Source organism: Drosophila mauritiana, chromosome X (assembly GCF_004382145.1).
Source record: "Drosophila mauritiana strain mau12 chromosome X, ASM438214v1, whole genome shotgun sequence".
Lineage (NCBI taxonomy): Eukaryota > Metazoa > Arthropoda > Insecta > Diptera > Drosophilidae > Drosophila > Drosophila mauritiana.
Genome location: NC_046672.1, coordinates 10,659,224 through 10,685,518, shown reverse-complemented (window position 1 = coordinate 10,685,518; position 26,295 = coordinate 10,659,224). Strand labels below are relative to the sequence as shown.

The 26,295-nt window shown below is 45.5% G+C and overlaps 4 protein-coding genes across 8 annotated transcripts; 3 read left to right on the top strand and 1 right to left on the bottom strand.

Annotated features, from left to right (window-relative positions):
- Window positions 1-2,403: 2,403 nt before the first annotated feature.
- On the bottom strand, window positions 2,404-3,742 carry LOC117148442 (cilia- and flagella-associated protein 410). Its single transcript, XM_033315815.1, has 2 exons — window positions 3,621-3,742; window positions 2,404-3,560 (listed from the first exon to the last, which is right to left on the bottom strand). Exon 2 carries the CDS (start codon window positions 3,493-3,495, stop codon window positions 2,926-2,928), a length of 570 nt encoding a protein of 189 aa, XP_033171706.1. The 5' UTR covers window positions 3,496-3,560; window positions 3,621-3,742; the 3' UTR covers window positions 2,404-2,925.
- Window positions 3,743-3,837: 95 nt separating this feature from the next.
- On the top strand, window positions 3,838-4,955 carry LOC117148441 (microtubule-associated protein RP/EB family member 1-like). The gene is made up of 2 exons (XM_033315814.1): window positions 3,838-4,042; window positions 4,105-4,955. Exon 2 carries the CDS (start codon window positions 4,129-4,131, stop codon window positions 4,699-4,701), a length of 573 nt encoding a protein of 190 aa, XP_033171705.1. The 5' UTR covers window positions 3,838-4,042; window positions 4,105-4,128; the 3' UTR covers window positions 4,702-4,955.
- A 280-nt stretch (window positions 4,956-5,235) lies between these two features.
- Window positions 5,236-9,824, top strand: LOC117147471 (putative ATP-dependent RNA helicase DHX57). Its single transcript, XM_033314364.1, has 6 exons — window positions 5,236-5,373; window positions 5,440-6,221; window positions 6,304-7,590; window positions 7,656-8,617; window positions 8,678-8,879; window positions 8,948-9,824. The coding sequence occupies exons 1-6, from the start codon at window positions 5,306-5,308 to the stop codon at window positions 9,511-9,513; spliced, it is 3,867 nt and encodes a 1,288-aa protein (XP_033170255.1). The 5' UTR covers window positions 5,236-5,305; the 3' UTR covers window positions 9,514-9,824.
- A 3,849-nt stretch (window positions 9,825-13,673) lies between these two features.
- LOC117147922 (open rectifier potassium channel protein 1) lies at window positions 13,674-26,223 on the top strand. 5 transcript variants are annotated; one of them, XM_033315045.1, is made up of 8 exons: window positions 13,674-13,980; window positions 18,385-18,548; window positions 21,886-22,184; window positions 22,253-22,504; window positions 22,568-22,671; window positions 22,791-22,938; window positions 23,482-23,554; window positions 23,864-26,223. In XM_033315045.1, the coding sequence occupies exons 2-8, from the start codon at window positions 18,407-18,409 to the stop codon at window positions 25,903-25,905; spliced, it is 3,060 nt and encodes a 1,019-aa protein (XP_033170936.1). In that variant the 5' UTR covers window positions 13,674-13,980; window positions 18,385-18,406; the 3' UTR covers window positions 25,906-26,223. The 5 variants fall into 5 exon arrangements, with proteins under 5 accessions (XP_033170936.1, XP_033170932.1, XP_033170933.1 ...); XM_033315041.1 differs by lacking the exon at window positions 23,482-23,554 and having other exon boundaries at window positions 13,676-13,980; window positions 23,845-26,223; XM_033315042.1 differs by lacking the exons at window positions 13,674-13,980; window positions 23,482-23,554 and adding an exon at window positions 14,076-14,288 and having other exon boundaries at window positions 23,845-26,223.
- Window positions 26,224-26,295: the final 72 nt, after the last annotated feature.

Here is a 26,295-nt window from a genome sequence, read left to right as displayed (position 1 = left end):
TGCACATTTGGCTACTTTTCAGTTGACATCGCTGATGGGCGTGAGGGGGTTAGAGTGCGAGTGGCAATGGGGAGACACAACCTTTTTTTATTACGATGGTGCGGGTACAGAGATCGCATGTTCGTTGGCCCGGCTTAGAAGGGAGTGAGCATTACGGATTACTGGGATTTCTTTTTAATGGCCGTAAGTCGCACAACACTTCTTGGCGGTTACTAGCGATTGCTCGGACGTGCTCATGTCATAAGCTTGGGAAGTGAGAAGTGGGGATGGGGAGCGCAGACGATCGTGATCGTAATGAAAGTGATTAGACAAATTCGTTCCTGCATGCTCGTGTGACGATAATGATACCGAATCATACATATACCATATGTAAATGTGTCATCGTGATTACCGTGAGATAGACTCGTTTTCTTGGTGTTAACAGAACTCAGTCACGATAATGTGATATGATCTGGGTTAACTATCTTTATCGAGTTCCAATTGAAAGATACATATCTCCGCACGAATGGAAGCCGAAAGATTATTTGCTTACTAGGAAAATTATTAGCTTGAAAGGATTTGCCAGCATGTTGTAAGATATTTATTATGATATTTTGAAATTTTATTATGTGCTTTTAGTTTTTACGTATCGTAAACAATATCTAAACTGTTTTTGTTCATAATGTTCATAATGATGTAAGACCCTATTGCCCATTTGGAAGTTCCCGAATCTTAATTAAATTTCTATAGGCTGCTTAAAAAGGGTCATTACATGGGGTGTTAGCAAGACAATCGACCATCAAGTGATCCGATTTGGATCTTTTCCATGGGATCGCGTTGCAAGTGCCCTCGAGAGTGCTCGCTGTACATGCATAAGTATATGGTGTATATAGGAAAGAGTTCCACGTACTTGCTGTACTAACCTCATCCCCGGATAAAACAGACTCATTACCCCGGCGAATAGGACGGTGATGTGATGATGTTCATGGCTCCGATGATGATGATGAGGATGATGATGACAGGGGCTTCTTCGGATTTTTTATGTCGATGTAGAGTGAGGTGGGAGGGGTAGGGGAAGTGGAAGGTGTTCAGATCGTGTGTTTTTATTCCGGGCAAAACTTATTACTAAGTAGGAGCAGATCGCGAGCAAACTGAATGAATGGAAAATTGTGGGAACAATGGAACGTTTGCCGAGCGTGAGAAATCGCCACCGCCGACGCGTCAGTGGTGGCTGCTGCTGCTGCTTCTTCTTCATCATCTTCTCCGGGGGTGGTGCCAGTGGTGCTAGTGGTGCTGGTGGTGCTTTAAGCCCAGAGATCATGAAGTATGGAACTGGAAGCTCCATGGCTGTTTAGCACACAATGCCGCCATAAAAGGTCGCCGGTGTTTCCGAGACTCGGAAAACTCCCAGGCCAGCAACGCCATCTATCCATATGTATTTACTATATGTACTAGCCTCGCGGATTCCATGGAAGTTGCGCAGATCTTATGCCAAATTGCCGTCTTTAAGTTGACTAATTTTCATTTTGGGCCGCTGCATTTTCCACTTGCCATCTGACATTTTCATAGGCGAAGCCCTTCAGATATGCGCATAATTCGAATGCGATTTCAAGTGAACTGATGTACATACATACATATGTATGTATGCATGAATTTTCCCCGTCGACCCGCGATTTTCATGTTTTCAAGGCGATGCCAAGCGATTTGACGATGGGTCGCGCGGTTCAATGTCTCCGCATTTCCATGTCTCCATGTGCGTGACTCGGCACTTTTGGTTGGGGGTCAACTGGCGGGAAGATCATGGCTTTAATGCCACTGACTGGGCAATTATATATGCAGTTGCAGTGCACAAGATACTTTGCCATTTTAAATCGATGGGAGAGCCACTTATAGAAATTAACAAGTCTAGGAGTGTTCTATGATTTTAACAGATTTCGAAGTTACAAAAGTTAAGAACAATTGCAATTGGAATAGTTTGCAGCTGAATACCCAATTAAATTGAATACATAAAAACCCAACCATTTCCGAAACATGGCCAACAAAATTCGCTGAACTCGCTCACTTTTGGCGCACTTCAAAGCGACTAAGTGAAAACGTGAAACGAGATCATTAAGTGAGTTCCCCTTAAATGGAGGCCATAAAAATGTTGTCGGCAGAACCGAAAAATGTAGATGTAAGAATTGTCATTAGACGGAAATCGCTTACAATGTCTTGGCTTAGATCTCGTCTTCAGGCCTAAATGAACACTGAAAGAAATTGGCGGGAAATTGAAAGTGCAATGCCAGCAAATTTGTGTGCTTTTAATAAATTGCCAATATTATCAAGTATATATTGAAGTCATTATTTATTTTCCCATCACTTAACTTTCTAATTGGTTGAAAACCAATGATTAATATCATTACTCATCATAATTCCTTGGAATGTATTAATTATTCAACAACTTCTTTTTTTTTGGCCCGTCCCGCATCAAATTCACCTAACTGGCTTTTAATTGTTCGAGACGATGGACAGGAGGTGGAGGAGGAGGAGGAGTGGCGTCTGTTTCCCTATCTTTTCCAGGTCTCACATGTCTCCTGGTGTCGGTGACAAAAAACCAACAAACAAAGCAGCTAAGAAAGCAAGAAACAAACCTAGGATTTGCCATTCCGATGTGGCATGTAACTCTATTTACGACTGGCAAGAGTCGCCCTTTGTTGTAAGCCGGAAAAGTCGCTGTGTTTACCTGATGGCCATCATGATCGCTATCATGATCACGGCCTGAAATTTCCTGGTAGCTGCAAACCCAAACTCATCTGGCCAAAGACGCCAAATGACGAGTGCATTCCACGGACTTCCTACTTTAAATATTGAAATTAATCAATCAAAGGTTGAGTATTGCTTTAAAATCGAAATATGCCAACTAACTACACATAATGCGAATGTAGTAGATCGGTAAATTAGAATGACTTATTTATGATCTCTATCAGAGAATACATTGGGCATCAGATAGCCGGGTGGGGCCATCGCATCTTGACGTCGCGAATTGAGCATCTCGAAAAGGTTTTTGGCAATCCTAGTTGTAATCCGATCGGCCTGTTTGATCATATCGCGATATGTCATGTTTTTGGGACTGCAATTGCGCGAATTCAAAACAGGATCAAGGATCGCACTCCGTACCTCCGAAAGGCACTCGTCCCGCAAAGCGGCTTCCAGCTCCTCTTCGTCAACATCTACGTCGTTCAGCTTCTTCAGATTCGGCAGTATTCGTAGCACAGATGCCCGATACTTGGAGCCAGCGGCATTAGAGCACGGATTGTCCAGCAGCCAGAGGGATGTCAGGGATTTGGCATTGGCCAGGTATTTCAGCTCATCAAAGCTTGCTATCTCGTTCTCGCGCAAGTACAGCTCCTTCAGTCGAGTGCAATTCACCAGGCTTTTCAAAGTAGTGATCTTGTTCATGCTGAGCGCAAGGACCTCTATGTACGGCATCTTGAGGCAAAGAGTGATGTCGCAGCCAGATAAATTGATAATTTGCATAGTCCCTGCACCTGGCCATGTTTTCCACCATGTGCTCCGTTAGTTTCTTCTCCATTTTCATCGAGCTATGAGTATGAGTAGTGTTAAAATTTGTATAGAAAAATTTCCATTAAAATATACTGTACAAAATCAGGGCGAGTTCCGATGTTCTCGTGAACAGAGTATGGAGCGTACTGACGATGTGTGTAGACCCTTGCCTTCAAATAAGGATGACACATTTTGCAAGGGATACTTTTCATTAAAAAAAAAACAAATTTCTCTTCAAATCATAAGTAGGCGTAGACTTAAGATTCTCTACTTGGCCAAGAATATTTCTCATTTTCTCATTCGTTCGAAGCACTCGGTTTAGTACGGACTGATACTAATGCACTGGCATTTTCATTTTTCAATATTTACATATCTTAGAAGAATTTGTAACATTTTCAAAAAGCTATTCTCGTACAAATCGAAATCAAGCGGCGTGTACTAATATTTCCTCGTTACAAACACAAACTCGGTTCGCTGCGGGCAGAAAGTACACATCCAAAAAACTTGTATCAAATTTTCAGTAAGATCTACAAAAGATTACTCAAAACAAAAAAAAAACTAAATCATTTTATGTTTATGTAGAGATTCGTATTGAATTGTCCGAACATGAATATTCCAAACGTCGAGTTGACGTCTTTGCTAAGAGCATCCATGATATGCTCCAGGGTTATTCGCAAGTGGGTGAATGAATCTCTGAAGACGAACATCCAGCTCATCGAGGAATTGGCATCCGGAGCCGTCTACTGTCAGCTTATCGACATGGTCTTCGAGGGAGTGATGCCACTTGAGAAGGTCGTCTTCGCGACTAACCGAATGGTCGATTTTAGGAGGAACTTTGAAATACTAAGGAAATGTCTTGATGAACTACAAATTCCGCTGCTGGTGCCCATCGAAGAACTCATTAAGCGTGACTTCGAAGTCAATCTATATTTCGCCGCATGCTTTTACGGTGCATTTAAGGATTTGATAGCCATCCGCCAGCAACGGGTGGAGAACTACAACCCACTGGCCGCCCGTAAATACCAAAAGTTCTCCATGGAACCACCCACCTATGTCTCCCAAGGAACTGATGTCCAGAATCCCGATGAGCTTGAACCCCTCGTAAGGAATATCGGGGTGCAAGTGTATACGTATAAGCAGGAGAATATGGAAACCAAACCCCTGAAGACTGACGTCTAAATCTAGGAGAACCAATGAACTTTAATTAATTTCTGCCCCTTTCCAAATCCTTTCGTGAGCTCTTGCGTTCTTCTACACTCATTGGTGCCGGTCGATTTCGGCTAATTGCAACATAATTCATCAAATTAAAGGCGTTAACAAGCAGTAAATGGGTTCGAATGGGTTTGGTCTATTTATACTGGCAGCTAATATTCAAAATAACATTGAATCTTACGGTCTATCAATAAATTTCTTCAGTTGATGATACCGATAATATATCGAGCTCGATTCATTTACTGGTCACACTTTCGCGCCATTTGGTATCGGAGGTGCAAATTTAGCTATTGTGTCGCCAGATGCTATCTATAGCAGCTGTCTTGCATTGACATCAAGTGCTGATATGAGTTATATATTACAGTTATATATGTTACAAATAAGGTTTGTTTCTACTAGGAATCTATGTTCTTCAATGCCGTTAATATATATTAGCTATATACTAGAAAATAAACATTAGCTATTTCAAACATGTGACCTAGCTACATTTCAAAAGCTAGACTGCACAGCACTGCCGGGCGTTTGTTGTGAAATTTACTTACCTGACTTACATTGTCGCTTGCTAGTGGCCATGGACGAATCCTCGAGACAGCACATGGAGGACTGTTTCCTACGCAGTTCCAGCGACATCCGCACCACGTGAGTACGCCGCTAGTCTACCAGGGAAGGTCATCTTAACTTACTTTCCCATTCCCTGGCCAAAAGCAACGTGCCCGCGGTGCCGAAATCGCAGGCGGCTGACAACAAGTCCCGGAAAACGGAGCTTCACGTCCTTCGGCTCAACGATGAGTCCCGCCAGATGACCATGGACACGCTTCGCCAAATCCACGGACCGGAATTCCAGTTGGACGACATCAGCAAGTATAAGGATCGTGGACGCGGAGGTCACGGCGTGAAGCACTCCTACTGGCAGGATCGCGGCACCCTGGTGGTGCAGAGTGTCCAGGGCGTGAGCTCAACGCGTGGCAACGACAGTGATGGTGATCGCCTGCGCCGATATGCCTTGGCCAAACTGGAGAACTACGGCTTTCAGGCTGTCCACTGCCTGGAGGCTTATGAGCACTGCTCCGGCGACACGGAAGCCGCTCTACTGCTTCTCTACCGTCGCTATATGAGAATTCCCGATGAGGAGAAACTGACTCTCGAGCCACCTAGCGAGCAAGAAATACTGGACATGCGCGCCGACGAGAAGGAGGCCCTGGAGTCCATTTACGATAAGGCGTACGAGGAGCGCGAGGCGAATCGCGTGTGGAACCTCAAGTTTCGCATCGACCATCTGTTGGCCCACAGTCCGTCGGAGGTGCGAAAGGCCAGGGAGGCGGTCCTGGCAGCAGCTGCTGCTGCTGCCCAGGCGGCGCTCGACAAGAAGAAAAAGCCTCCGCTACGTTGTCGCAATTTCGATCGTGACGGCACCTGTAAGTACGGTCCCAAATGCCGGTTCGCTCACTTGCCGCAACAACCCACGGAATCGGACGCGACCAAAAAGGGTAAGTGCTGTGGTTAGGCTTATTATTAACTTTACCTCACTGAATAGCTCATAGTATACGTATTCTATGTATATTCCTTTAGATAGCGTTGACGAGAACGATAACGAGCTGTGGTTTCACGTGGAAGTGCGCTTTCCGCCAGGCAGTCGCTATCCATATGAGGCGCCCTTCATCTATCTGAAAACCACCTGCCACGACATACCGCACGAGCTGCGCCTCCGGTATGCCCGCCATCTGTACAAGGAGGCCAGAGAGATATGCCGGGATGGCATTCCCTGTGTGTACAGCATATGCGACCTGCTGCAGTCCAATGAACAGCTGGCCGGACGACTGGACACGTCTGCTTTTCCCTCGCCCAAGCGATCACTCTTCTACGATGAGCCGGAAGGCGGTGGAGTGAATTCGGATGCCGAGCATCATAAGGCACCGAAGCCATCGCACTACGCACGTGGTCAAACGTCGCGAAATGATGGAGGCCACCAGCGAAACGTGGAAGCGCAGACGAGAGAGAACCGCCGCCTCTTGCAACAGTTTGTGGAGCGACGAAAGGAAGAACGCTACCAGAAGATCATTGATGGCCGAAAACAGCTGCCCGCCTTCGCCGAAATTGAACGTATTCTGGCGCTAATAGAAAGTTCGCCGGTGGTGGTAATATCTGGTGAAACGGGCTGCGGCAAGAGTACCCAAGTGCCGCAGTTCATTTTGGACAATTGGTTCTTCCGTGCACTTCAACTGCCAGCAAAGGATAACTTGCCCCACGTGGAAATCATCTGCACGCAACCGCGACGACTCTCAGCCATCGGAGTGGCGGAGCGAGTGGCTGCCGAGCGTCTGGATCGCATTGGTCAGCTGGTGGGCTACCAGATCCGACTGGAAAACAAGGTGTCGCAAAGCACGCGACTCAGTTTCTGCACCACGGGCATCTTGTTGCGGCGACTGGCCTCGGATCCGCTACTAGGAAGCGTTACCCACGTCATAGTGGACGAAGTACACGAGCGATCTGAGGAGTCCGATTTCCTACTGCTAATTCTCAAGAATCTGCTGCGAGAGCGCAAGGATCTGAAAGTTATTCTCATGTCTGCCACGCTCAATGCCGCCCTCTTTTCGGATTATTTTGGCGGAGCTCCCGTGCTAGATATTCCTGGTCGAACGTTTCCAGTCCAGCAGCTCTTTTTGGAGGATATCCTGGAGATGAGCGACTTCGTCATGGAATACGACACTAAGTACTGCCGCAAGCTTAAGAAGCAGGAGCAGGAAATACTGGAGCGTGAGCTGGAGTACGCTGATGTGCAGGCTTCGGGAGAAGCGCCAGGCAAAAAGGTCAAGGACGAAAAGCTAACTCTGGCCGAGACTTATCAGCGATACACGGGTAAGTGACTGCATACGACCACATGAATTCATGTGCTTATCGTTTCTCTGTGATATTCCCCTTAGAATATAGCAAGCCCACGTGCAAGAGTATTTACCTGATGGAGCCCATGACTATCAATCCAGAACTGATCGAATCCGTACTGAAATACATTGTCGAAGGTTCTCACGATTGGCCGCGCGAAGGAACCATCCTCATCTTCCTGCCTGGTTTCGGGGAAATTCAATCCGTGCACGATTCCTTGCTGGACAATGCACTCTTTTCCCCACGCGCCGGCAAATTCATCCTGGTGCCATTGCACTCGGCCCTTTCTGGCGAGGATCAGGCGCTAGTCTTTAAAAAGGCCCCGCCCGGTAAGCGAAAGATCGTGTTGAGCACAAACATAGCTGAGACCTCGGTGACCATCGACGACTGTGTGTTCGTGGTGGACTGCGGCCTGATGAAGGAGAAGTGTTTCGACTCAAACCGCAACATGGAGTCACTGGACCTGGTCTGGGTGTCTCGTGCCAATGCAAAGCAGCGTAAGGGTCGTGCCGGTCGTGTGATGCCGGGTGTGTGCATCCATCTGTACACCAGCTACCGCTATCAATACCACATTCTGGCCCAACCGGTGCCAGAGATCCAGCGAGTGCCACTCGAGCAAATTGTGCTGCGCATCAAGACGCTGCAAACGTTCGCCTCACGCAACACGCTCTCTGTTCTCCTGGAGACACTGGAGGCACCAACAGAGGACAGTGTACTAGGTGCATTGACACGATTGAGGGATGTGGGCGCGCTCGATGCAGAGGATCAATTGACCCCGCTGGGTCATCATTTGGCAGCCCTACCCGTGGACGTGCGCATCGGCAAGCTGATGCTGTATGGAGCGATCTTCCAGTGTCTGGACAGCGTGCTGACCATCGCCGCCTGCCTGAGCAACAAGTCGCCCTTCGTAAGTCCGCTCAACAAACGCACGGAGGCGGACAAGTGCAAACGGATGTTCGCACTTGGCAACAGCGATCACCTGACCGTCCTGAATGCATATAGGGTAAGTTAACCTCTCACAATAATATGGGACATGCAATTATGTATACTTAACATTGAACAGAAATGGCTGGATGTTGCGCGCAGGGGAAACTATGCAGCCAGCAGAAACTACGCCAGTGAGCACTTTCTGTCGCTGAACACACTTGAGACGATAGCTGACCTCAAGTACCAATACCTGGAGCTACTCGTTTCCATTGGCTTTGTGCCGATCAATGTGCCGCGTAGGCGCAAGAATGCCTGCGACAATATACTGACACTAACTGGTATGCATGTGGTGGCAAATAAAACGAAATGGAATGGTTTAAGATCAATGCATTGGCATCCTTTGCAGGTGTGGAGCAGAACCACAACGGTGATAACAACAGGCTGCTGACCTCGCTCCTCTGCGCCGCGCTCTACCCAAACATCGTGAAGATTATGACGCCGGATCGCGTCTACATCCAAACAGCTGGCGGTGCTGTGCCGCGCGAGCCGAGCCACCACGATTTGCGTTTCAAGACGCGCGGCGATGGCTACGTGAAGATTCATCCGTCGTCGGTTAACTCGCAGGTGTCCGTCTTTCAGGCGCCGTTCCTCGTCTTCCAGGAGAAGGTGCGCACCAGCGCCATCTACATCCGCGACTGTTCGATGCTGCCGCTCATCGCCATGGTCCTGTTTGCCGGCAGCGATTTTAAGGTGGAGCTACACGATGGGGACTTCCTCTTTCTGCTGGAGAGCGGTTGGATTATATTGAAGGCCCACGATCTGGAGACTGCTGAGATGGTGCAGTGCCTGCGGGCGGAGATGATCAAGCTGCTCGAGGAGAAGATTCGCGATCCGTGCCTTAATCTGCTGCACCATAAAAACGGCTGCCGTATGATCGCCAACATCGTTCACTTGATTAGTAAAAACAGCTGAGAAGCCACTTATTTCACAAGCATCCAAATCTTTTGTAACTTTTGTGTTATAGCTGTTATAGCAAATATTTCAAAAACAAAAATCCTGTAATATATAAACGCCAAACGAGACAAATAACGAATCACCGCAACGATGGCTTTAAACATGGAGGAATGGATTTTACAATAGGTTTCCCATCTATAAAGATATTCATTGAGTATAGATATTGTTGTTTTGTGTAGTTAGAAAACGCAAATGCTCTGCAATGCATCGAAATTACTTGTATGTATTCCCTCACGCCTCAATAAACGATCATTATTTATAACATGTAACATATAAAGCCTTCATATTATTTGCTCTCAATCAATTTGGCAGTCTTATCATTAATTGATTGATAAGTATACTATATATTCCAATAATGACTCAAGTAAAAGGATTCCGAAGAAGCAAGTTGATAGATACACCGCAGCTCTCGAAGGAGTTTCTCAATACCATCCATCAATCATGCACATGATTGATTGATTCAACCGGAAGGGCGCCCAAATCATCACCAGGTGTCAAACGCAAATCGATCATTACTTTTGGGTTGTCCACGCCATAAAACGGCGGCATCCAAGACGATAATTTTTGGAGAACCGGGGGCCTGCCTGGTGCCCCATCAATTACAATTCGTTTGAATTTATTTAAATACACTCGGATTTGTGGCGGCCACTTTGGGAAGACGACAGGTGAAATACCGGGGCGGTTCCGTCGATACATCAAAGCTGGTTAGCATTTCGTGGCTGCAGCGTAATTAATTAATTATGCTTATCAACATTGGCTAATGCAGCTCGTACGTATGAATCAGTTGCCAATTTAAATAGGGCTTACGATTCCGATTCCGATTCCGACTCAACCTTGAGTTATTTCTCTCTTTCGACTTTGGCCCACTGTGTGGAATCTCTGGGCTTCTGTAGCGAAAACTCGCACTTTTCGCGCTGAGGCAGCTTGTCTTTTCAATTAAAGGCTCCAGCGATCGAGCACAAATGGGATCTTTTAGCACCTCGTTGAGTTATATTTGCCCGATCTGATTTGAGGAGCAAACCGGGCTGCTTTTTTGGGGTGGGGGTATCTCCCATCGCAGGGAGTGGATGTGGAGCTGGTCAAATACGATCGATGACGTGGGAAAGACGAGAAATAGCCCAATATAGAAAATATATACGCATGTCTTCCGGGGATTGCGTGTGATGAAGAAGAACACTCGAAGAAATGCACAAATACGTATTATTGACTAATTATTTCGTGGAATGGTATCATCACGCTGCTTATCGTTTCCTATTAAATGATAACAATCTTTATATGAATTATATTTGTAATCATATAGATATCTTATTTTATATCACAAATAACAACGATTTTTTATTGGTTCATTAAACCTTTTGAGCTTATTTATTAATTCATTTACTCGTCATTTCACAAGACAAAATCCTAGGAGTCATGGTCCCCGCATTGTTCTACATTTTAATCTGAAAACCGTAGATCACCGATGATCGTGAGTTGTGATTTTTACGAGCACAGTGGGCTGCGCCGGCTCGCAGTGGGCCTAAAAACATAACTGGAAGAGAAATAATATTTGAAGCAGATATTTTTTAACACTCTTGATTGTATAACACTGAGTTCTCCAAACGAAAAGGTATTAAAAACGTGGATTTTTTGAGATTTGAAAACTTGCAAATAGAATTTCTTGCAGTGCAGGGCTTTCGGGTTTTTGGGAAGATTCCCATTCTCATATCCAGTGCAAAGCACTTGTTATCAACACTATCATTGTCCCCGACTATCCGTAGCCCCCCGGGCACCGGCCATCTCCATCTCCGCGCTCTCTTGAGCTTTCTCCGCTCTTTCGCAGTCGCCAAATCCGAATCGATCTGGGGGAGACTGCAAAAAAAAAAATGTGGAGCGTGAGCAAAAAAAAAGGGGGCGAAAAAAACGAGGCGATAACTCAATTCTGATCGTCAAGTGTCAAGCGGTTTGAGTTGCACTTACATGGATGGCTCTCACATCTTGAGTTCCCTTCGATTCGACTCCCCAGGTATTCCACGTGCACAGTGGGCCACAAGATCCTTTCTGCACTCTTTTTTTTATATACGGAACAGCTTATATATATAATTAAGCCATTATTAAAACTAATTGTCTGTTAACTATGAGTTCATAGAAGGATAATCATATTGCTTATAAGATCTTCGATCTCTTTCGTAAGCACCTTGAACTCAAAGAACACCCCAAAACCCTATGTTTACCACTCAAGTGATCTTGAACATGGTATTACGGAACATATCTATGGGTACCTAGAAATCAAATTCCCTTTAACCATCAATGCCGATCGACGGGGGTTCTTCTTTATTGACAATGGCATTGACAGTGAATACTTTCCACGATGTCAGAATCAGGTGGTTTGAGCCCCCAAGATCAAGGTGGGATGATGGTGGGTAGTAACGTGCTACCAGGTGATTGTTTTGGTGGCTCGCTGGTTCAGCGGGTGGGTGTGGATCGGTCTATTGGGGTGGCTCGTCTGCCGTTTGACGATTTAAGTTTGCGCTCGGCTAGTGCCCGTCGTAAAGCACTAAAATCCGTAGACAAATTATTTACGTTGGTTGCGATTGTGATTGTGGTCGCTTCGGTTTTCTTTTTTTTTTTTTTTTTTTGACAACGCACGTTTAGGTGTGTTTTTTTTGGGCTTGACGGTTCGTCGGTGGGCGTGGCGGTGGCGCCGTGGGTAAGGTTTTTATGCGCCCACCTTGGGTGGGGAATCTGGCCCATGCTCCGTAGATTCTAAAAAAGGTCGCTGGCCAAGCTGATCCGCAAAAACAGAGCACACAGTGGGTCGTGATAAGTGATGCTCGCATCCGAACCGCACAATAGCGACAAGAAATAGAGTGTCTTTGAACTAGACATCTAGCTTTCATGGAAGCGATTTAGTTAGTTTTCAATATATAAATATCCTTCCTATCTAAGTATCTGTCCTATTTAACCTTAGCTCTAACCATATATAAACAATAAACGTTTTCCTTAAAATCAAACCATAACTTATTTGCAATAAAGATTACTGTAACAAGAAATACCCAATGAGTGCACATTTTCTTAAGCGTAGATATCTTTTACTAAATTGGGTTGTATAAAATCGAGTTTTTGACGTTAATTAAATGGGCATGTCAGGGCCGAATTTTATGGCTTATAGGAAATGTTGTTGAAATGTTATCACTTGGATTGGATATTTTTATTGTAATATTCAATGATTCATAGGGTGGAATAGGGAGCTCAGAAAGTTTTATAGAAATATATAATAATTTTATTATTTTTTATTATTATATCAAGTTTAATATGATATCATTTTCATTAAGATCTTGAGATGTGTGGTTCAATCCTGGCGACAATTTGATCCACTGTACTAACCCCATATTCCGTTGGTTACTACACAGTATCTCTTTTTTGCGACGATCGATTTTGGTTGGTTGGCGGGGGGTGGGGGTGTTGGGTGGAGGGGGAGGGGGAGGTTGGGGGCAGGCAGTTAGTGGGCTGAGCACTGCTGGCAAAATTCGTAGTTGCCGTTCGTCGATCGGCATTTCAACTTGATTTAGTTTAGTTCAGTTCCGTTTAGTTAGTTCAGGGCTGGGGGTGGGGCTCCCCCACCCGCACACTCGAAAAAAAAGCCACTCACACACCTCTTTGAGTGATTCCGAACTGTCTTCTTGTTCTTGTTTTCATGAGCGAAGAGCTCAAAGTGAGTGAGCACTGGATTAGAGATCACACGTACAGTGCACACAACCGCATACTTACACATCTATAAGTGAACTAACTCACCGATCGGCAGTTAAAGGAGCTGGTTGAATTGTATTAATACCGTTTGTACGCTCGCAGTGCGGTTTTGAGCTCTTCGCTCTGATTTCTTTTCATATTTTACGTACCGCACTCGGAGAGCTCGTTTTGAAAACCAATTGGTAGCAACGTAACGGTGAAGCTCCTTACGGGAAACGGGCGGAGAGAGAAGGCGACTTTAAATTTAAAGCTCGGCTGGAAATTGTCGAAAACGAAACGGAAAAGCGAAAAAGAAACCGAAATAGCGGTTAGCGGGCAGCGACGTCGACGCCTACGCCTACGCCGGCAGAGACTGGAAACCGACGTGAGCTTGGAGCAGAGCGTTCCATTTAAATCAGAACGGTTACGGGAATCGAGAAGCGACGGAGCGATCGTCACCGTTAACAAAAAGTGTCAACCTTCCATTTTTCACATCAAATTCAGCGTGCACCGGTAACGGTAACGGTCCTGCGACGCGATCGACGAGAGTGTTTATTTTTTTTTTTCGCTCAGTCTTCCAGTGTTTCGCGATTCTCTTCAACCTATTTTGTTCCAAAAGAAAAAAAAAGTAATAAGTTAAACCTACACACAACACAGCGAAAGGCGAAAGCCAACGGTTCCTGCGAGTGTTTATTTTTTGTTCAACAATTTTTAAACGTGGGTATCGTGAAAGTGAAGCATACAACATAAGAGGATCGGAACGGAAAACGGAAAAATTGCAAATAAATGAAAAACAAGGAATACCAGAAGGAATTCAATTTGAAATCAGTGCACTTGTAAACAACACACATTATCGCCGAACCCCGCCAACCTAAAAATCTCTCCCATCCGTGTGACTGTCATTATTTTTTGGTGTTGTTCCCGTGGTCACCTTGCACGGCGTTATCTGAGTGGGCCACGAAGAGAGGAGCAAGAGCGCGATCCATTGCACGCCCGGAATCGAAACGATTACATATAGTGCACAGGTTAGAGTTCTTCTGGGCCCAATCTAAACGATCGGATTCGCATGTGCGCTCCACTTCAGACGCGCTGTCTACACTCGCGGAAATAGTCCATGTGCATCTCTTAAAAAATTAAGTTCGTTTTCACATTTATACAAATAGTCTTTTCTCACATATAATATAACTTAGCAAAACTCCATGATACTATCACACAAGAACCTTTAATGACATTAATCTTAAACATTCTGTTTAACTCGGATAGGTTTTGTTTTTTAGAGTGCTTTGTCAAAATCCGGTAAATCAATCAGTGCCGCACCTCCGAAACGGTATCTGTAGTATGAATGCATTTAATTAACGAAATTGTTTCACAGTGCAAAAGTGTTTGCTTAACTGTTGTTACCATATGCAAAAACGTTTACGTACGCCCGCTACGAATGTACCGTTAGCAGTAGTCAGCGCAAATAACGGCAACCAGTTATGTGTCTGTTATCGATCAGTCGATTGGCAGAGGGCTCAAGAAGTCGAATAAGTCTTGCGATTGCACTTAGGCCAACATCATCCATCATGGGGCATTTGGTTATAAGCAAATATGGCCCAAACTATAGATCCGCTCGGTTCGTCAAACAGTTCAGTTTAGTTGGTAACTCAGTTAACGCGTTTGCTGGATAAAGGCCAATCGGCAATACGTGTGACGTACAGACTTACAGTCGATCTTCCATAATGGAAAAACGATTAGGAATGGTATTAAATACTGAATCCATATTAGGCTTTTCTTAGTCAAATATTACCAAGCTTAAATGTAATGTTTAAAATCAAATGTTTAGAATCAAAGAAAGTCATTATTATAGTTTCAAGATTTGCAAGCTGAAAATTGAGAATTCTATCCAATCTTTTATCCAGCTATGGACACATGACTGTCGTCTTTAATTGCCGTGTTTAGCCCGGGGCTCTGACGTAGTCTTATCACAGGAAGGAAAACCAGAAGCACCAACCAAGACGATGACGAGACTGACAGAGGAAACGAGACATTGATAGATCGCAATTCAATTAATCATCTTGCCGCGCCGGCTTGTAAAACAATGTCATCATTAGCACCCAATAGGCTCATCAGGCCCGCCTGGTATTTCCACCCAGATTTTTCAGACTCCGGACACAATGCTTGCGATTCTTGCGACTTTTTCGCCACCCCTCGCCCCAGATTTTCTCTCATCTTTCTCCGGGGAGAATTGAGTATTGAGTATTGAGAATGGAAAATTGGAAAAGAAAAAATAAAAACGAAAGAAAAGCACAGCACGGCTTTTGACGCTTGACGACTTTTGCGATTATTTACTAAACGTGTTCATTTTGCAGTTGCTGCTATTTATTATTGATTATACGACTATTTAGCGTCGGTATATGTAAATATTTTGTTATTTATTAATTTTGTTTCACATAATATACGACCGTAGTCCGTACGACTTCCCCGCCAATTCTGCACGTAACACGGGCTTCTCGGTTCTCAATTCTCCGTTCTCGATTCTGAATTTTCAATTCTTTGGGGATGCACGTGAGGATCAACTGATCAACGGATCGTGCCCCTGGATCGTTTGGTGATTTAGCGATCCTTCGACGATCTCTCCAAAAAATACCCAACGATCACCATGAACTGGAGTATGTGGGCTATCAATTAGTAAATGCTTTTATTGTCATATTAAATGTTCTGTTGTCTACACCACTTGACGTCAAACATTGACTTAATTCATTTACATGATCATCGAATGTTTATCAGGGTTTTATTTGGGTTCGACTTGGGTTCGGTTCGATAAAGAGTGGCTCCATTTTATGGCTTTACGACGGTTGTCTGTGGGTGGGTGGGTGTTTGTCTGCGAAATTTCCACAGGTCTCGTGAAAGTTAATATTAATATTAATATTAACTTCCCTCCATATTTGGTATTTTTTGAAATAACGATCCTAATTTACAATTAAACCGATTCGATTGTCAGTAATTTCCGCCAACTTTTTGGCAGAATTTTCCACTCCAAAAGAATTCCAAGGGGACAAGCCCAAAAAAACGAAAAAAAAAAGGGAAGAAAAAAAAAGCGTTAAAAAGATCGCGTTTGGGAACACACAGCGTCATCGAAATGTTTGTTCGGAATAAATAAATACATAAAAAAAAGGAAACACAATAAATGAAAAGACTTCCATTGAACGGCGTCATCGCCAGCCAAAAGACGATTTTTTATTTTATTGTTAACAAATTATTGTAGTCGCCGTAGTTGCTTTTTAGTTGCCAGCGGGACAAATAGCCAAATAGCCATCATGCCGCGAAACAAAACAAAAAAAAATTAAAAAAAAAAGAAAAAACAAGACTACTCCATAGATAATTTAATAGAAATTATACAGTAAGAAGCGATAATAATAATTAAAACCGTTGCAGAACAAAAGGCAGCGAGCGTAGCGTAGAATCGTAGAATCGTTATCAGCGATCACTTGACTTGAACAACGGGAATAAACAATTCGAATTGTCCCAATGTAATCAAGCGTGTAATGAGAAGACTTTACCGATACGCGGCGATAGTAGATCAGCGTTCAAAATAGAACCCATAGTACTCATAGAACCCATAGAACCCATAGAACCAACCCACTAAGGTATCGAAAAAGCAAAGCAACTGCAGAAGAGCAAGTAGCTCGATTAGTTGATTCACGTGGATTGGCGGGGGATTCCACGCGCGTAAAGTCCACAGGAACTACCCCAACATGAACTCATTAGGGCGAACACGCTGGCAATACCATCTTTATCTTTATGATATTGTAAGGAGCCACAAATCTGCACCCGCCCCATTGATGATGATGACTTGAGCGGCCGCCAAGGCGTTTATCTTTATGATATTAACTAAGAACTTTCACCATCAATTGCCAATTAGCCAGCAATCACCATCACCATATCTTTATGATGGCTTAAGACTTGCAATCCATGGACATAAATAGTATTTATCAGGTGATACAACAGGTACTTTCACAACGAGTATGACGGGCTCTTTGGGTGACTAAAACTCCGCAGCATTTATCTTTATGGCCTGTCCGTCCGTCCGTTTCTCCAAGAAATTCGAATCATTGCAACTCTAATGAGTAAAACTTTTGACACCTGATGATTTTGAGTTTGCATTTGGGTATTCGGGCTTGTCAACTTCGCTCTGTGTTTTGCATTCGCGATCGCTAATTGGCCGCCAAGTGCGGTCGGTCGATTCACATGGCGAGTTTTTAGGTTGACACAACACCCAAACACCCACAGCAGCAGCCCCCCCTCCTCCCCAATAGCCCTGGCCCCCTTTGTGATCCCCAGACATTCGCACACACTATATTTTCGTAGATAAGAGCCACACCAAGATGGGGACCTGAACTGCTGGGAGGGCAACGTCTGCGACGGTCGCTAATCGTTGGCGGACTACTTTGCACCGCTAGAAATCGTGGAAAATTAGCGGTAATGCCCTGTTCTGCCCCGAGCGATATGATTAGAAGTGTCAATAGGTGTAAGCCTCGGAGGCTCGATGACGTCGCCAACCTGGCGATGGCAACTCCCGAAACGATCCAGCGATGACGATCATTCGGCTAAGGAGGCCACTCTTGATACGAGCTGCGCGTGGTTTTGGCCAAGGAATGCGGCCAGGGGGAATCGATCAACTGCAACGAACACGGCGGTACTGTACTCCACCATAGGGTTAAGCTGTCCTAGAATAATAGCTTAGATGGGGTTTTATGATGGCACTTTCTGGAGATGGCTAACACACATAGATACATTTGTGTGTTAGATGGATTGTCTTGGGGATAAGGCATAAGACCCACAAGCTTGGGCGGAGGGCATGGAACCGCATAGTCCCGGTATCTCTGCTCTCTCCTATCGTGCACATATAGACAACAACTAGAGCGACTGGCCAGCACTTGGACAATCGCAATCAAGCTTCGATTAGCGGCGATACAACCATAAATAACGACAGACAACACAAGAATAAAATAAAATTTAAAAAAAAACACTGATCCACTGATATACCGATTTTAAAACCACTTACCATTCCGATCCGATCCGACTGCGATTCCTTCGGTGCCAAACTGGAATCTTTAGCTGCATTCGCTGTCCTTTCAGGTAGTGCGACAATCCGTCGAGCATGTCGCCGAATCGATGGATCCTGCTGCTCATCTTCTACATATCCTACCTGATGTTCGGGGCGGCAATCTATTACCATATTGAGCACGGCGAGGAGAAGATATCGCGCGGCGAGCAGCGCAAGGCGCAAATTGCAATCAACGGTGGGTGAGCTACCAAAGAAACCAAACAGCATAACACTACTCCCACATCCACTAGTCCATAAAGTCATAATTAGCCGCGTGATCCGCACCAGACGATCCATGAGCATGTGATCCCGACGCCGTCGAACCCAACTAAATAGTCGCCCACGACTTTGATAGAAAGTCTAGAGCCATGTCCGAATCTTTTCAAGCTTTGACACCCACATGTTGAGGTTTACTCGACGCGTGGTTCACTTTCAGCATAGCTAAGAGGTATTATCTTACAGAGCCTAAACAGGAATATTCCGATGGGTTGTAGCCAGAATTCTAGGTAGGAGTTCTAGGATATTGGAATAGAGAAAGTTCCAAATGGGTTCTTTAGGCATAAACTCGAAACTAATCTGGAGTATGTAGCGCAAAAAAATCCCCCTATTAAAGATATACATATCTTATATATATACAAATATATATATCTGGATACGTATTTTATTTTTGGCAAAACGTGCGTAAATGTGGGAGCAAAGTGTGAGGTTTACGACTCGACAAGTCTGGGGCAATCACAGGGTCTGTTTGCCCTCTAGACAACGCGTCCTCTATATTCGATCTGTGTGGATATATAGAGTATGTATCGAGGTGTGAGAGCGATTATATCTACGCTAAATCAAGCTAAATCGGCATTCTCGGATGTATTTATTTTAATGCCTCTTCAATTGCAATAAATCCGGATTTAAATAGCACATAAAATGTGCTAATTATGCAAATAAATAACCCATAAACGCTCTAATTAGTAACCATCGACCCAAGACGTGTGTGGATCGTAACGGATTGAATCCGATCGTCGTGCTCAACGCTCAACTCTGGTCAACCTAGGTCACTCCGGTTGAATGAGTCATGTCGCTCGATGGTCAATCGATGGGTTATGTTAGTTAGTTAGGCCCGGTTAATTCCCTAGATTCCCTCCGTTTGCTATGCAGGCAAAGCCAGTGGACAAAGTCACCATAATCACTCCCTAGCACTTCAATTGGCTATGGGCTATGGGCGATGACCACAACCGTGTGCCGATGACTTTCAAGTGTCCACAAACACGGTGAGATTAGGTTTTGAGCTGTTGACACCTGATAAGGTGACCGGGCCAAGTGACACGGTCAAGGGATCTTCCACGAACAGAATTCCCAGGAATGTGAGTGATCATTAGTGATTCGGAATGTGGGGTATATTACTTCAATAATTCGCTTAGAAGATATAAATGATTTTCTTCATTTTGAAAAAAGGCTAGAATCTCTAGGCATTGATCACTGCTTTTTAGTTAGCATTAACTAAATTAATAACTTGATGCACCCTGCATTGAAACCCGTTATACCACAGCTTAATATGAGGGGTATTAAAATGAATAATTGATTTAAATAGCTTAGGCTTTATATTCGCAAAGACTTGTCGCAAATATATAATGCAAGGTCTATTTTAAAGCGATGAGTTAACTTAAAGACAGGAAGTGCGAATTATGGACATTAAATATTTAGAGTGGCATATTAATTAGTGGGGCTTTCATTAGGTATTATAAAAAAAGTATTAAAAAATAGGTAGCAGTACCTCTTCAGATGATTTTTGTATTGGAGAATGTTTCGATCTCGAAAAGAGGGGGGACCTAGCTGCATCTGCATCCACTGACCTCGACCTCAGACGGTTTGATGCACTGCGTCGCTTGGGAGAGCTTTAATTGAATTAATTTATCAATTTGTTTGCCACAAACTTTTCCGGGCCGCACTCAATCATCAAGATAATCAGCGTAAGCCAGAGAGGCGAGTCGAGAGGACCTGCAAGAATTCGAGATAATGATCGACTTCTATGAACAAATTGCCCGCAATCAAGATCCACAAAGGCGATTAAATTGTGACCGTTCGTCTGTGGCATATACCCACTATATGGCGGATATATAGTTGGTTGTTGTAGCTGTTAATCTCTGAATTGCCCCCAATTGTGTCCCGCTGTGATCAGAGATCAGCGATGAGAGATGCCAGATGCGAGATGAGATGGAATGACACCCAGATGACTGCAAGTCCCTTTGTTGGTGCCCACTTGCCTTCAGAGTCCGCGGACGCATTTATTGAATTATGCAATTCGTTAAAAGATTACGAGGGGTAACTCAAAAATTGCTTGCATTTGCACGAGGCTCAGGGTTTTATTGAATGATTGCACTTGCATTCGGGCAATCTGCCGAATAGTAGAATGCTCCCTCTAGACTCGAGTCCGATAAACTTGGCCATAAAGGTTAGACAGCCGATCATGAAAATCTCAACTGACACGCTGATAAGGAAAAACGATGAAGGATCAGCAGTGATTAGGGAGCATCCGTTCCGGTTGGAACGGTTCTAGACATCAATCAATCTGGGAATTAATCAATTAGCATAATGGCCATTCAATGACCGGTCTCATTCAATAGTTGAATCATTCAAAGAGCGAAAACAAGTGATAGATTGCAAGCCAAACTTGATAATCTCTATCTATTCATAGATTGTGTAATCGTTTTTGATTCAGTTATATCAGAGCTGTTTGATAATCGCGAATACTTGAAGATTGTATATTGGTGGGTCTTGAACGCAAACTAGGGGGTTTATTGACTCAATTTCAATTGATTACTTCCCATAGTTAATACAATCACTTCGGAATCATTGCGTAATCTGATATCGTTCAATGTCTCGTCGCTTAATTAATTCCCAGAAGTCAAATCCGATCGAAAAAGCTCCACTTCTTACAACTGACCTACAGCAAGATTCGCTAAACGATCTCAATTTATGTGCCCGATGAATATCTTTCAATGAAACCGACTGGTGTCGTTCATCCAGCGCATTTCAATTACCCGGAGCCACATCGTCCGGGTCAGGTCATGAACGTGGTGATCGCCTATGGCGATCCGAACACTGCGAGAAAAACAATGCGAAGCAAGGTTTTCCAATTTGGAATGTTTTAAAACGCTGCATAGATACAATATTCATATAATAAGCGATGTCTATAGCATAGTTTTCAGCAGATTTATTCAATTCAATCACCATTCAATCAAATCCGAGCGGCAATTTTTTCAAGTGTAATAAATATCACGATGGGGGAATCTTTTTTAGGGTTAGCCACTCAGTAACAATCGGCGATCGCCGGATTCGTAACGGGTTTCTTTTGTGCCCATTGTTTTTGGCATCGGGAAGCGGAAGGTCAGCGCTCGGTGGCACATTCACTTCCGGATCGGATTCGGCTAGACACGTGAACCACAATGGCGGAGGGCAATTAAAATTGATTTGATTTCACGCTCAATCGGGCATGAAAGTGCACTAATTCCATGCTATCCCCCTATTCATTTTCGCTGCAGAGTATCTGCTGGAGGAGCTGGGCGACAAGAATACAACCACCCAGGATGAGATTCTTCAACGGATCTCGGATTACTGTGACAAACCGGTTACATTGCCGCCGACATATGATGATACGCCCTTCACGTGGACCTTCTACCATGCCTTCTTCTTTGCCTTCACCGTGTGCTCCACGGTGGGATATGGCAACATATCGCCCACCACCTTTGCCGGACGGATGATCATGATTGCGTACTCGGTGATTGGCATCCCCGTCAATGGAATCCTCTTTGCCGGCCTGGGCGAATACTTTGGACGTACGGTGAGTGGGGAAATAAAATTCAAGATGTCACCATAAATCATATATATATATATTGGTTTCCTCACCAGTTTGAAGCGATCTACAGACGCTACAAAAAGTACAAGATGTCCACGGACATGCACTATGTTCCGCCGCAGCTGGGATTGATCACCACGGTGGTGATTGCCCTGATTCCGGGAATAGCTCTCTTCCTGCTGCTGCCCTCGTGGGTGTTCACCTACTTCGAGAACTGGCCCTATTCCATTTCGCTGTACTACAGCTATGTGACCACCACAACGATAGGATTTGGTGACTATGTGCCCACATTTGGATCCAACCAGGTGAGTTGCCCTAAAGCATAACTTCGAGACTCCATATAACTATAGTCTTAAATTTACCAATAGCCCAAGGAGTTCGGCGGCTGGTTCGTGGTCTATCAGATCTTTGTGATCGTTTGGTTCATCTTCTCCCTGGGATACCTGGTGATGATCATGACATTTATCACTCGGTAAGTGTTGGGCTGCATCAATATCCATTGCATGTCCTACGTTTCGTGTCTTTTGCATGATCTAACCATCGAACAATAATCAACATCATTTAACATTCGCGCATTCGGCATGAAAACAGGGGCCTCCAGAGCAAGAAGCTGGCGTACCTGGAGCAGCAGTTGTCCTCCAACCTGAAGGCCACCCAGAATCGCATCTGGTCTGGTGTCACCAAGGATGTGGGCTACCTCCGGCGAATGCTCAACGAGCTGTACATCCTCAAAGTGAAGGTAAACGATTCCCGTCATCCATGGACATCTCACAAATGGGCTAGCACTCAGTTCCAAAATGGGATTGCACTTTAACTTGGGAATTTTAAAATAATATTAGTAGTTTAATTAAGTATTAATTCATTTCATACTTTATATTAGTTATCCAGGGTAATATAACCAAATTCTTATACCTAAAAATTTGACAAGTTTTCGCAACTAACGAATTAATAACCATTAGCTAAAAAACATTGCTAACAAGCTAAATATATAAACGGGAAATTTAATATAAAGATTAAGGATGATTACAATATAACTGGGCAACGACATTAACTATACTATTATTAACTATATAAAATATTCCTTGATATGATTATGCACTCGTGTCCAATTGTGCACCTCCAAAAGGGGCTAACTAACCATTGATCTTGCAGAGAGATTTTCGCTGGGAGTACCTTCAATGTTTCGTGTCCGACTAAGCGGTATCCTCGTATCCACGTTGCAATTAGCCAGTATTCTTAGACGTAATCCAAAATCTTAAATAGCCGCTGTTCTCCGTTCTAGTTTTGTCGAAAGGGAAATAGAAAGAAGCCGAAGAATAAGGCTAAGACTGAGCAGAAAAAGAAGAGCAGCCGATGTAAGTAATATAGCCAGAGATTTCCAATGGACCCACAGCGAGTTTATATAGACAGTGCTAGCCCAAATCAGTCCGACAATTGGATGATTAACTACTGCCCACGATACAAAGGTCGAACACTAATCCAAACTATTCTCTTTACATGTACAACACCAACTCCACATTCGACACTCTTTGGAACTCCAAATATGACTCCCAAACTTCAACACACTTGGACTGGAAATCTAAACTCTTACTATTGACTATACTTATATGAACCCGAATTTGTTATATCGTATTAATCCTATCAGCCTGTGTACACCGATGTAGATATTGCCTACACACTGCCACGTTCCAATTCGTGTCCGGATCTGAGCATGTACCGCGTAGAGCCGGCTCCCATTCCCAGCCGGAAGAGGGCATTCTCCGTGTGCGCCGACATGGTGGCCGCCCAAAGGGAGGTGGGCATGGTGCACGCCAATTCCGATACAGAGCTGAGCAAACTGGATCGCGAGAAGACGTTCGAGACGGCGGAGGCTTACCGCCAGACCACCGATTTGCTGGCCAAGGTGGTCAGCGCACTGGCCACGGTGAAGCCACCGCCGGCGGAGCAGGAGGATGCGGCGCTCTATGGTGGCTATCATGGATTCTCCGACTCCCAGATCCTGGCCAGCGAATGGTCGTTCTCGACGGTCAACGAGTTCACATCTCCGCGACGTCCAAGAGCACGTGCCTGCTCCGATTTCAATCTGGAGGCACCTCGCTGGCAGAGCGAGAGGCCACTGCGTTCGAGCCACAACGAATGGACTTGGAGCGGCGACAACCAGCAGATCCAGGAGGCATTCAACCAGCGCTACAAGGGACAACAGCGTGCCAACGGAGCAGCCAACTCGAACATGGTCCATCTGGAGCCGGATGCTTTGGAGGAGCAGCTGAAGAAACAATCACCGGGTGCCGGTCGCGTCAAGAAGTTCTCCATGCCGGATGGCTTGCGTCGCTTGTTTCCCTTCCAGAAGAAGCGCCCCTCGCAGGATTTGGAACGCAAGTTGTCCGTGGTCTCGGTACCCGAGGGTGTCATCTCGCAGCAAGCCAGATCCCCGCTGGAATACTACAGCAACACCGTCACGGCAGCCTCCAGTCAATTCTATTTGCGCAACGGACGCGGTCCTCCACCGCCCTTCGAATCGAATGGCAGCTTGGCCAGCGGCGGCGGCGGGCTAACGAACATGGGCTTCCAGATGGAGGATGGAGCAACCCCGCCATCGGCATTGAGCGGTGGAGCCTATCAACGCAAGGCGGCTGCTGGCAAGCGCCGACGCGAGAGCATCTATACCCAGAATCAAGCCCCATCCGCTCGCCGGGGCAGCATGTATCCGCCCACCGCGCACGCCTTGGCCCAGATGCAGATGCGACGCGGCAGCTTGGCCACCAGTGGCTCTGGATCGGCGGCCATGGCGGCAGTGGCCGCGCGTCGCGGCAGCCTCTTCCCAGCCACAGCGTCGGCATCGTCGCTGGCCTCTGCTCCGCGTCGTAGCAGCATATTCTCGGTTACCTCCGAGAAGGATATGAATGTGCTGGAACAGACGACCATTGCGGATCTGATTCGTGCGCTCGAGGTGGTGCACACCCATGCCGTGCTTGATGAACAGCAACAGGCGGCAGCGGCTGGAGGAGCTGCCGGCGGAGGCGGAGTATCGAGGGGTAGCCGCAAGCAGCGCAAGATGGGCAATGCTGGACTGGAGCCACCGCAGCTGCCGCCGATCCTGTCGCTCTTTGCTGGCGATCAAACGAGGACACTGCAGGCGGCGGCTGCCAATCGGCTGTATGCGCGTCGCTCCACTATTGTGGGCATATCGCCTACTGGAGGAGCAGCCACCGCACCGGCAGCCAGATCCCTGCTGGAACCGCCACCCAGTTACACAGAGAGAGCCGCAAATCAAAGCCAAATAACAGCCGGTCCATCGAATGCGCCAACTGTTCAAAGCAAGTTCCGTCGTCGCTTCAGCGTGCGACCGACTGCTCTGCAGATTCCACCGGGACAGGCGCCGCCACCAGGTGCCAGTTTGATGGAGCAGTCCTCGCAGACGGCGCTCCAGCGACGCCTCTCGCTGCGACCCTCGCCATTGGCCCGCGAACTGTCGCCCACGTCGCCGCCCGGCGGAAGTGGAAGCGCCTTGCCAGCGGGGGCCATCGACGAGTCCGGCGGAACGTCCGCCCAACGGCTGCTACCCTTGCCCGCCGGAACCAGACCCAGCACCAGCAGCACTCACTCGCCGCTCTCGAGGATCGTGCAGATTTCGCAGGCGCAACGCAAGAGCAGCATGCCCAGTGCAGCGGGCACGGGATCGAGTGGTGCCCCCGGCGAGAAGTAGTTAGTTTTCCTTGTCCGTAAGATGTATTACCAACTCGTATATGTCCACGTCCAGCGGAATTGCTTTGCCAATTTCACAGCATGTATGCCACATAGTCGATAAGGCTGCCAAAAGTCCTTAGTTGTTATGCTAATGTTATCCTTAAACCTATTTACATACGTATATCCAGTTATCCTAGTTGTATGTATTGTTAAAACTATCTCTCTCTACTGTTATCCTGTATTTATACCCATATTATCTATTCCCTAATCTATATATCTATATAAATATATATATTCTTCTACGTTTATTGCTAAGAAGGCGCTTATATGAACAAAACGATCCGCATGTTTTCAATCATTCAATTGGGTCCGACAAAGGATCTCGAATTGTATGTAGTTTCATTTACCT

Coding starts and splice junctions, on each gene's coding strand:
- LOC117148441 (XM_033315814.1), top strand. CDS start 4,129: ATGAATATTCCAAACGTCGAGTTGACGTCTTTGCTAAGAGCATCCATG.
- LOC117147922 (XM_033315045.1), top strand. CDS start 18,407: ATGTCGCCGAATCGATGGATCCTGCTGCTCATCTTCTACATATCCTAC. Junction 22,672..22,790: donor ATCATGACATTTATCACTCG/GTAAGTGTTGGG, acceptor GCATGAAAACAG/GGGCCTCCAGAGCAAGAAGC. Junction 22,939..23,481: donor TGTACATCCTCAAAGTGAAG/GTAAACGATTCC, acceptor TCTCCGTTCTAG/TTTTGTCGAAAGGGAAATAG.
- LOC117147471 (XM_033314364.1), top strand. CDS start 5,306: ATGGACGAATCCTCGAGACAGCACATGGAGGACTGTTTCCTACGCAGT. Junction 7,591..7,655: donor GACTTATCAGCGATACACGG/GTAAGTGACTGC, acceptor TATTCCCCTTAG/AATATAGCAAGCCCACGTGC. Junction 8,618..8,677: donor CCGTCCTGAATGCATATAGG/GTAAGTTAACCT, acceptor AACATTGAACAG/AAATGGCTGGATGTTGCGCG.
- LOC117148442 (XM_033315815.1), bottom strand. CDS start 3,495: ATGCAAATTATCAATTTATCTGGCTGCGACATCACTCTTTGCCTCAAG.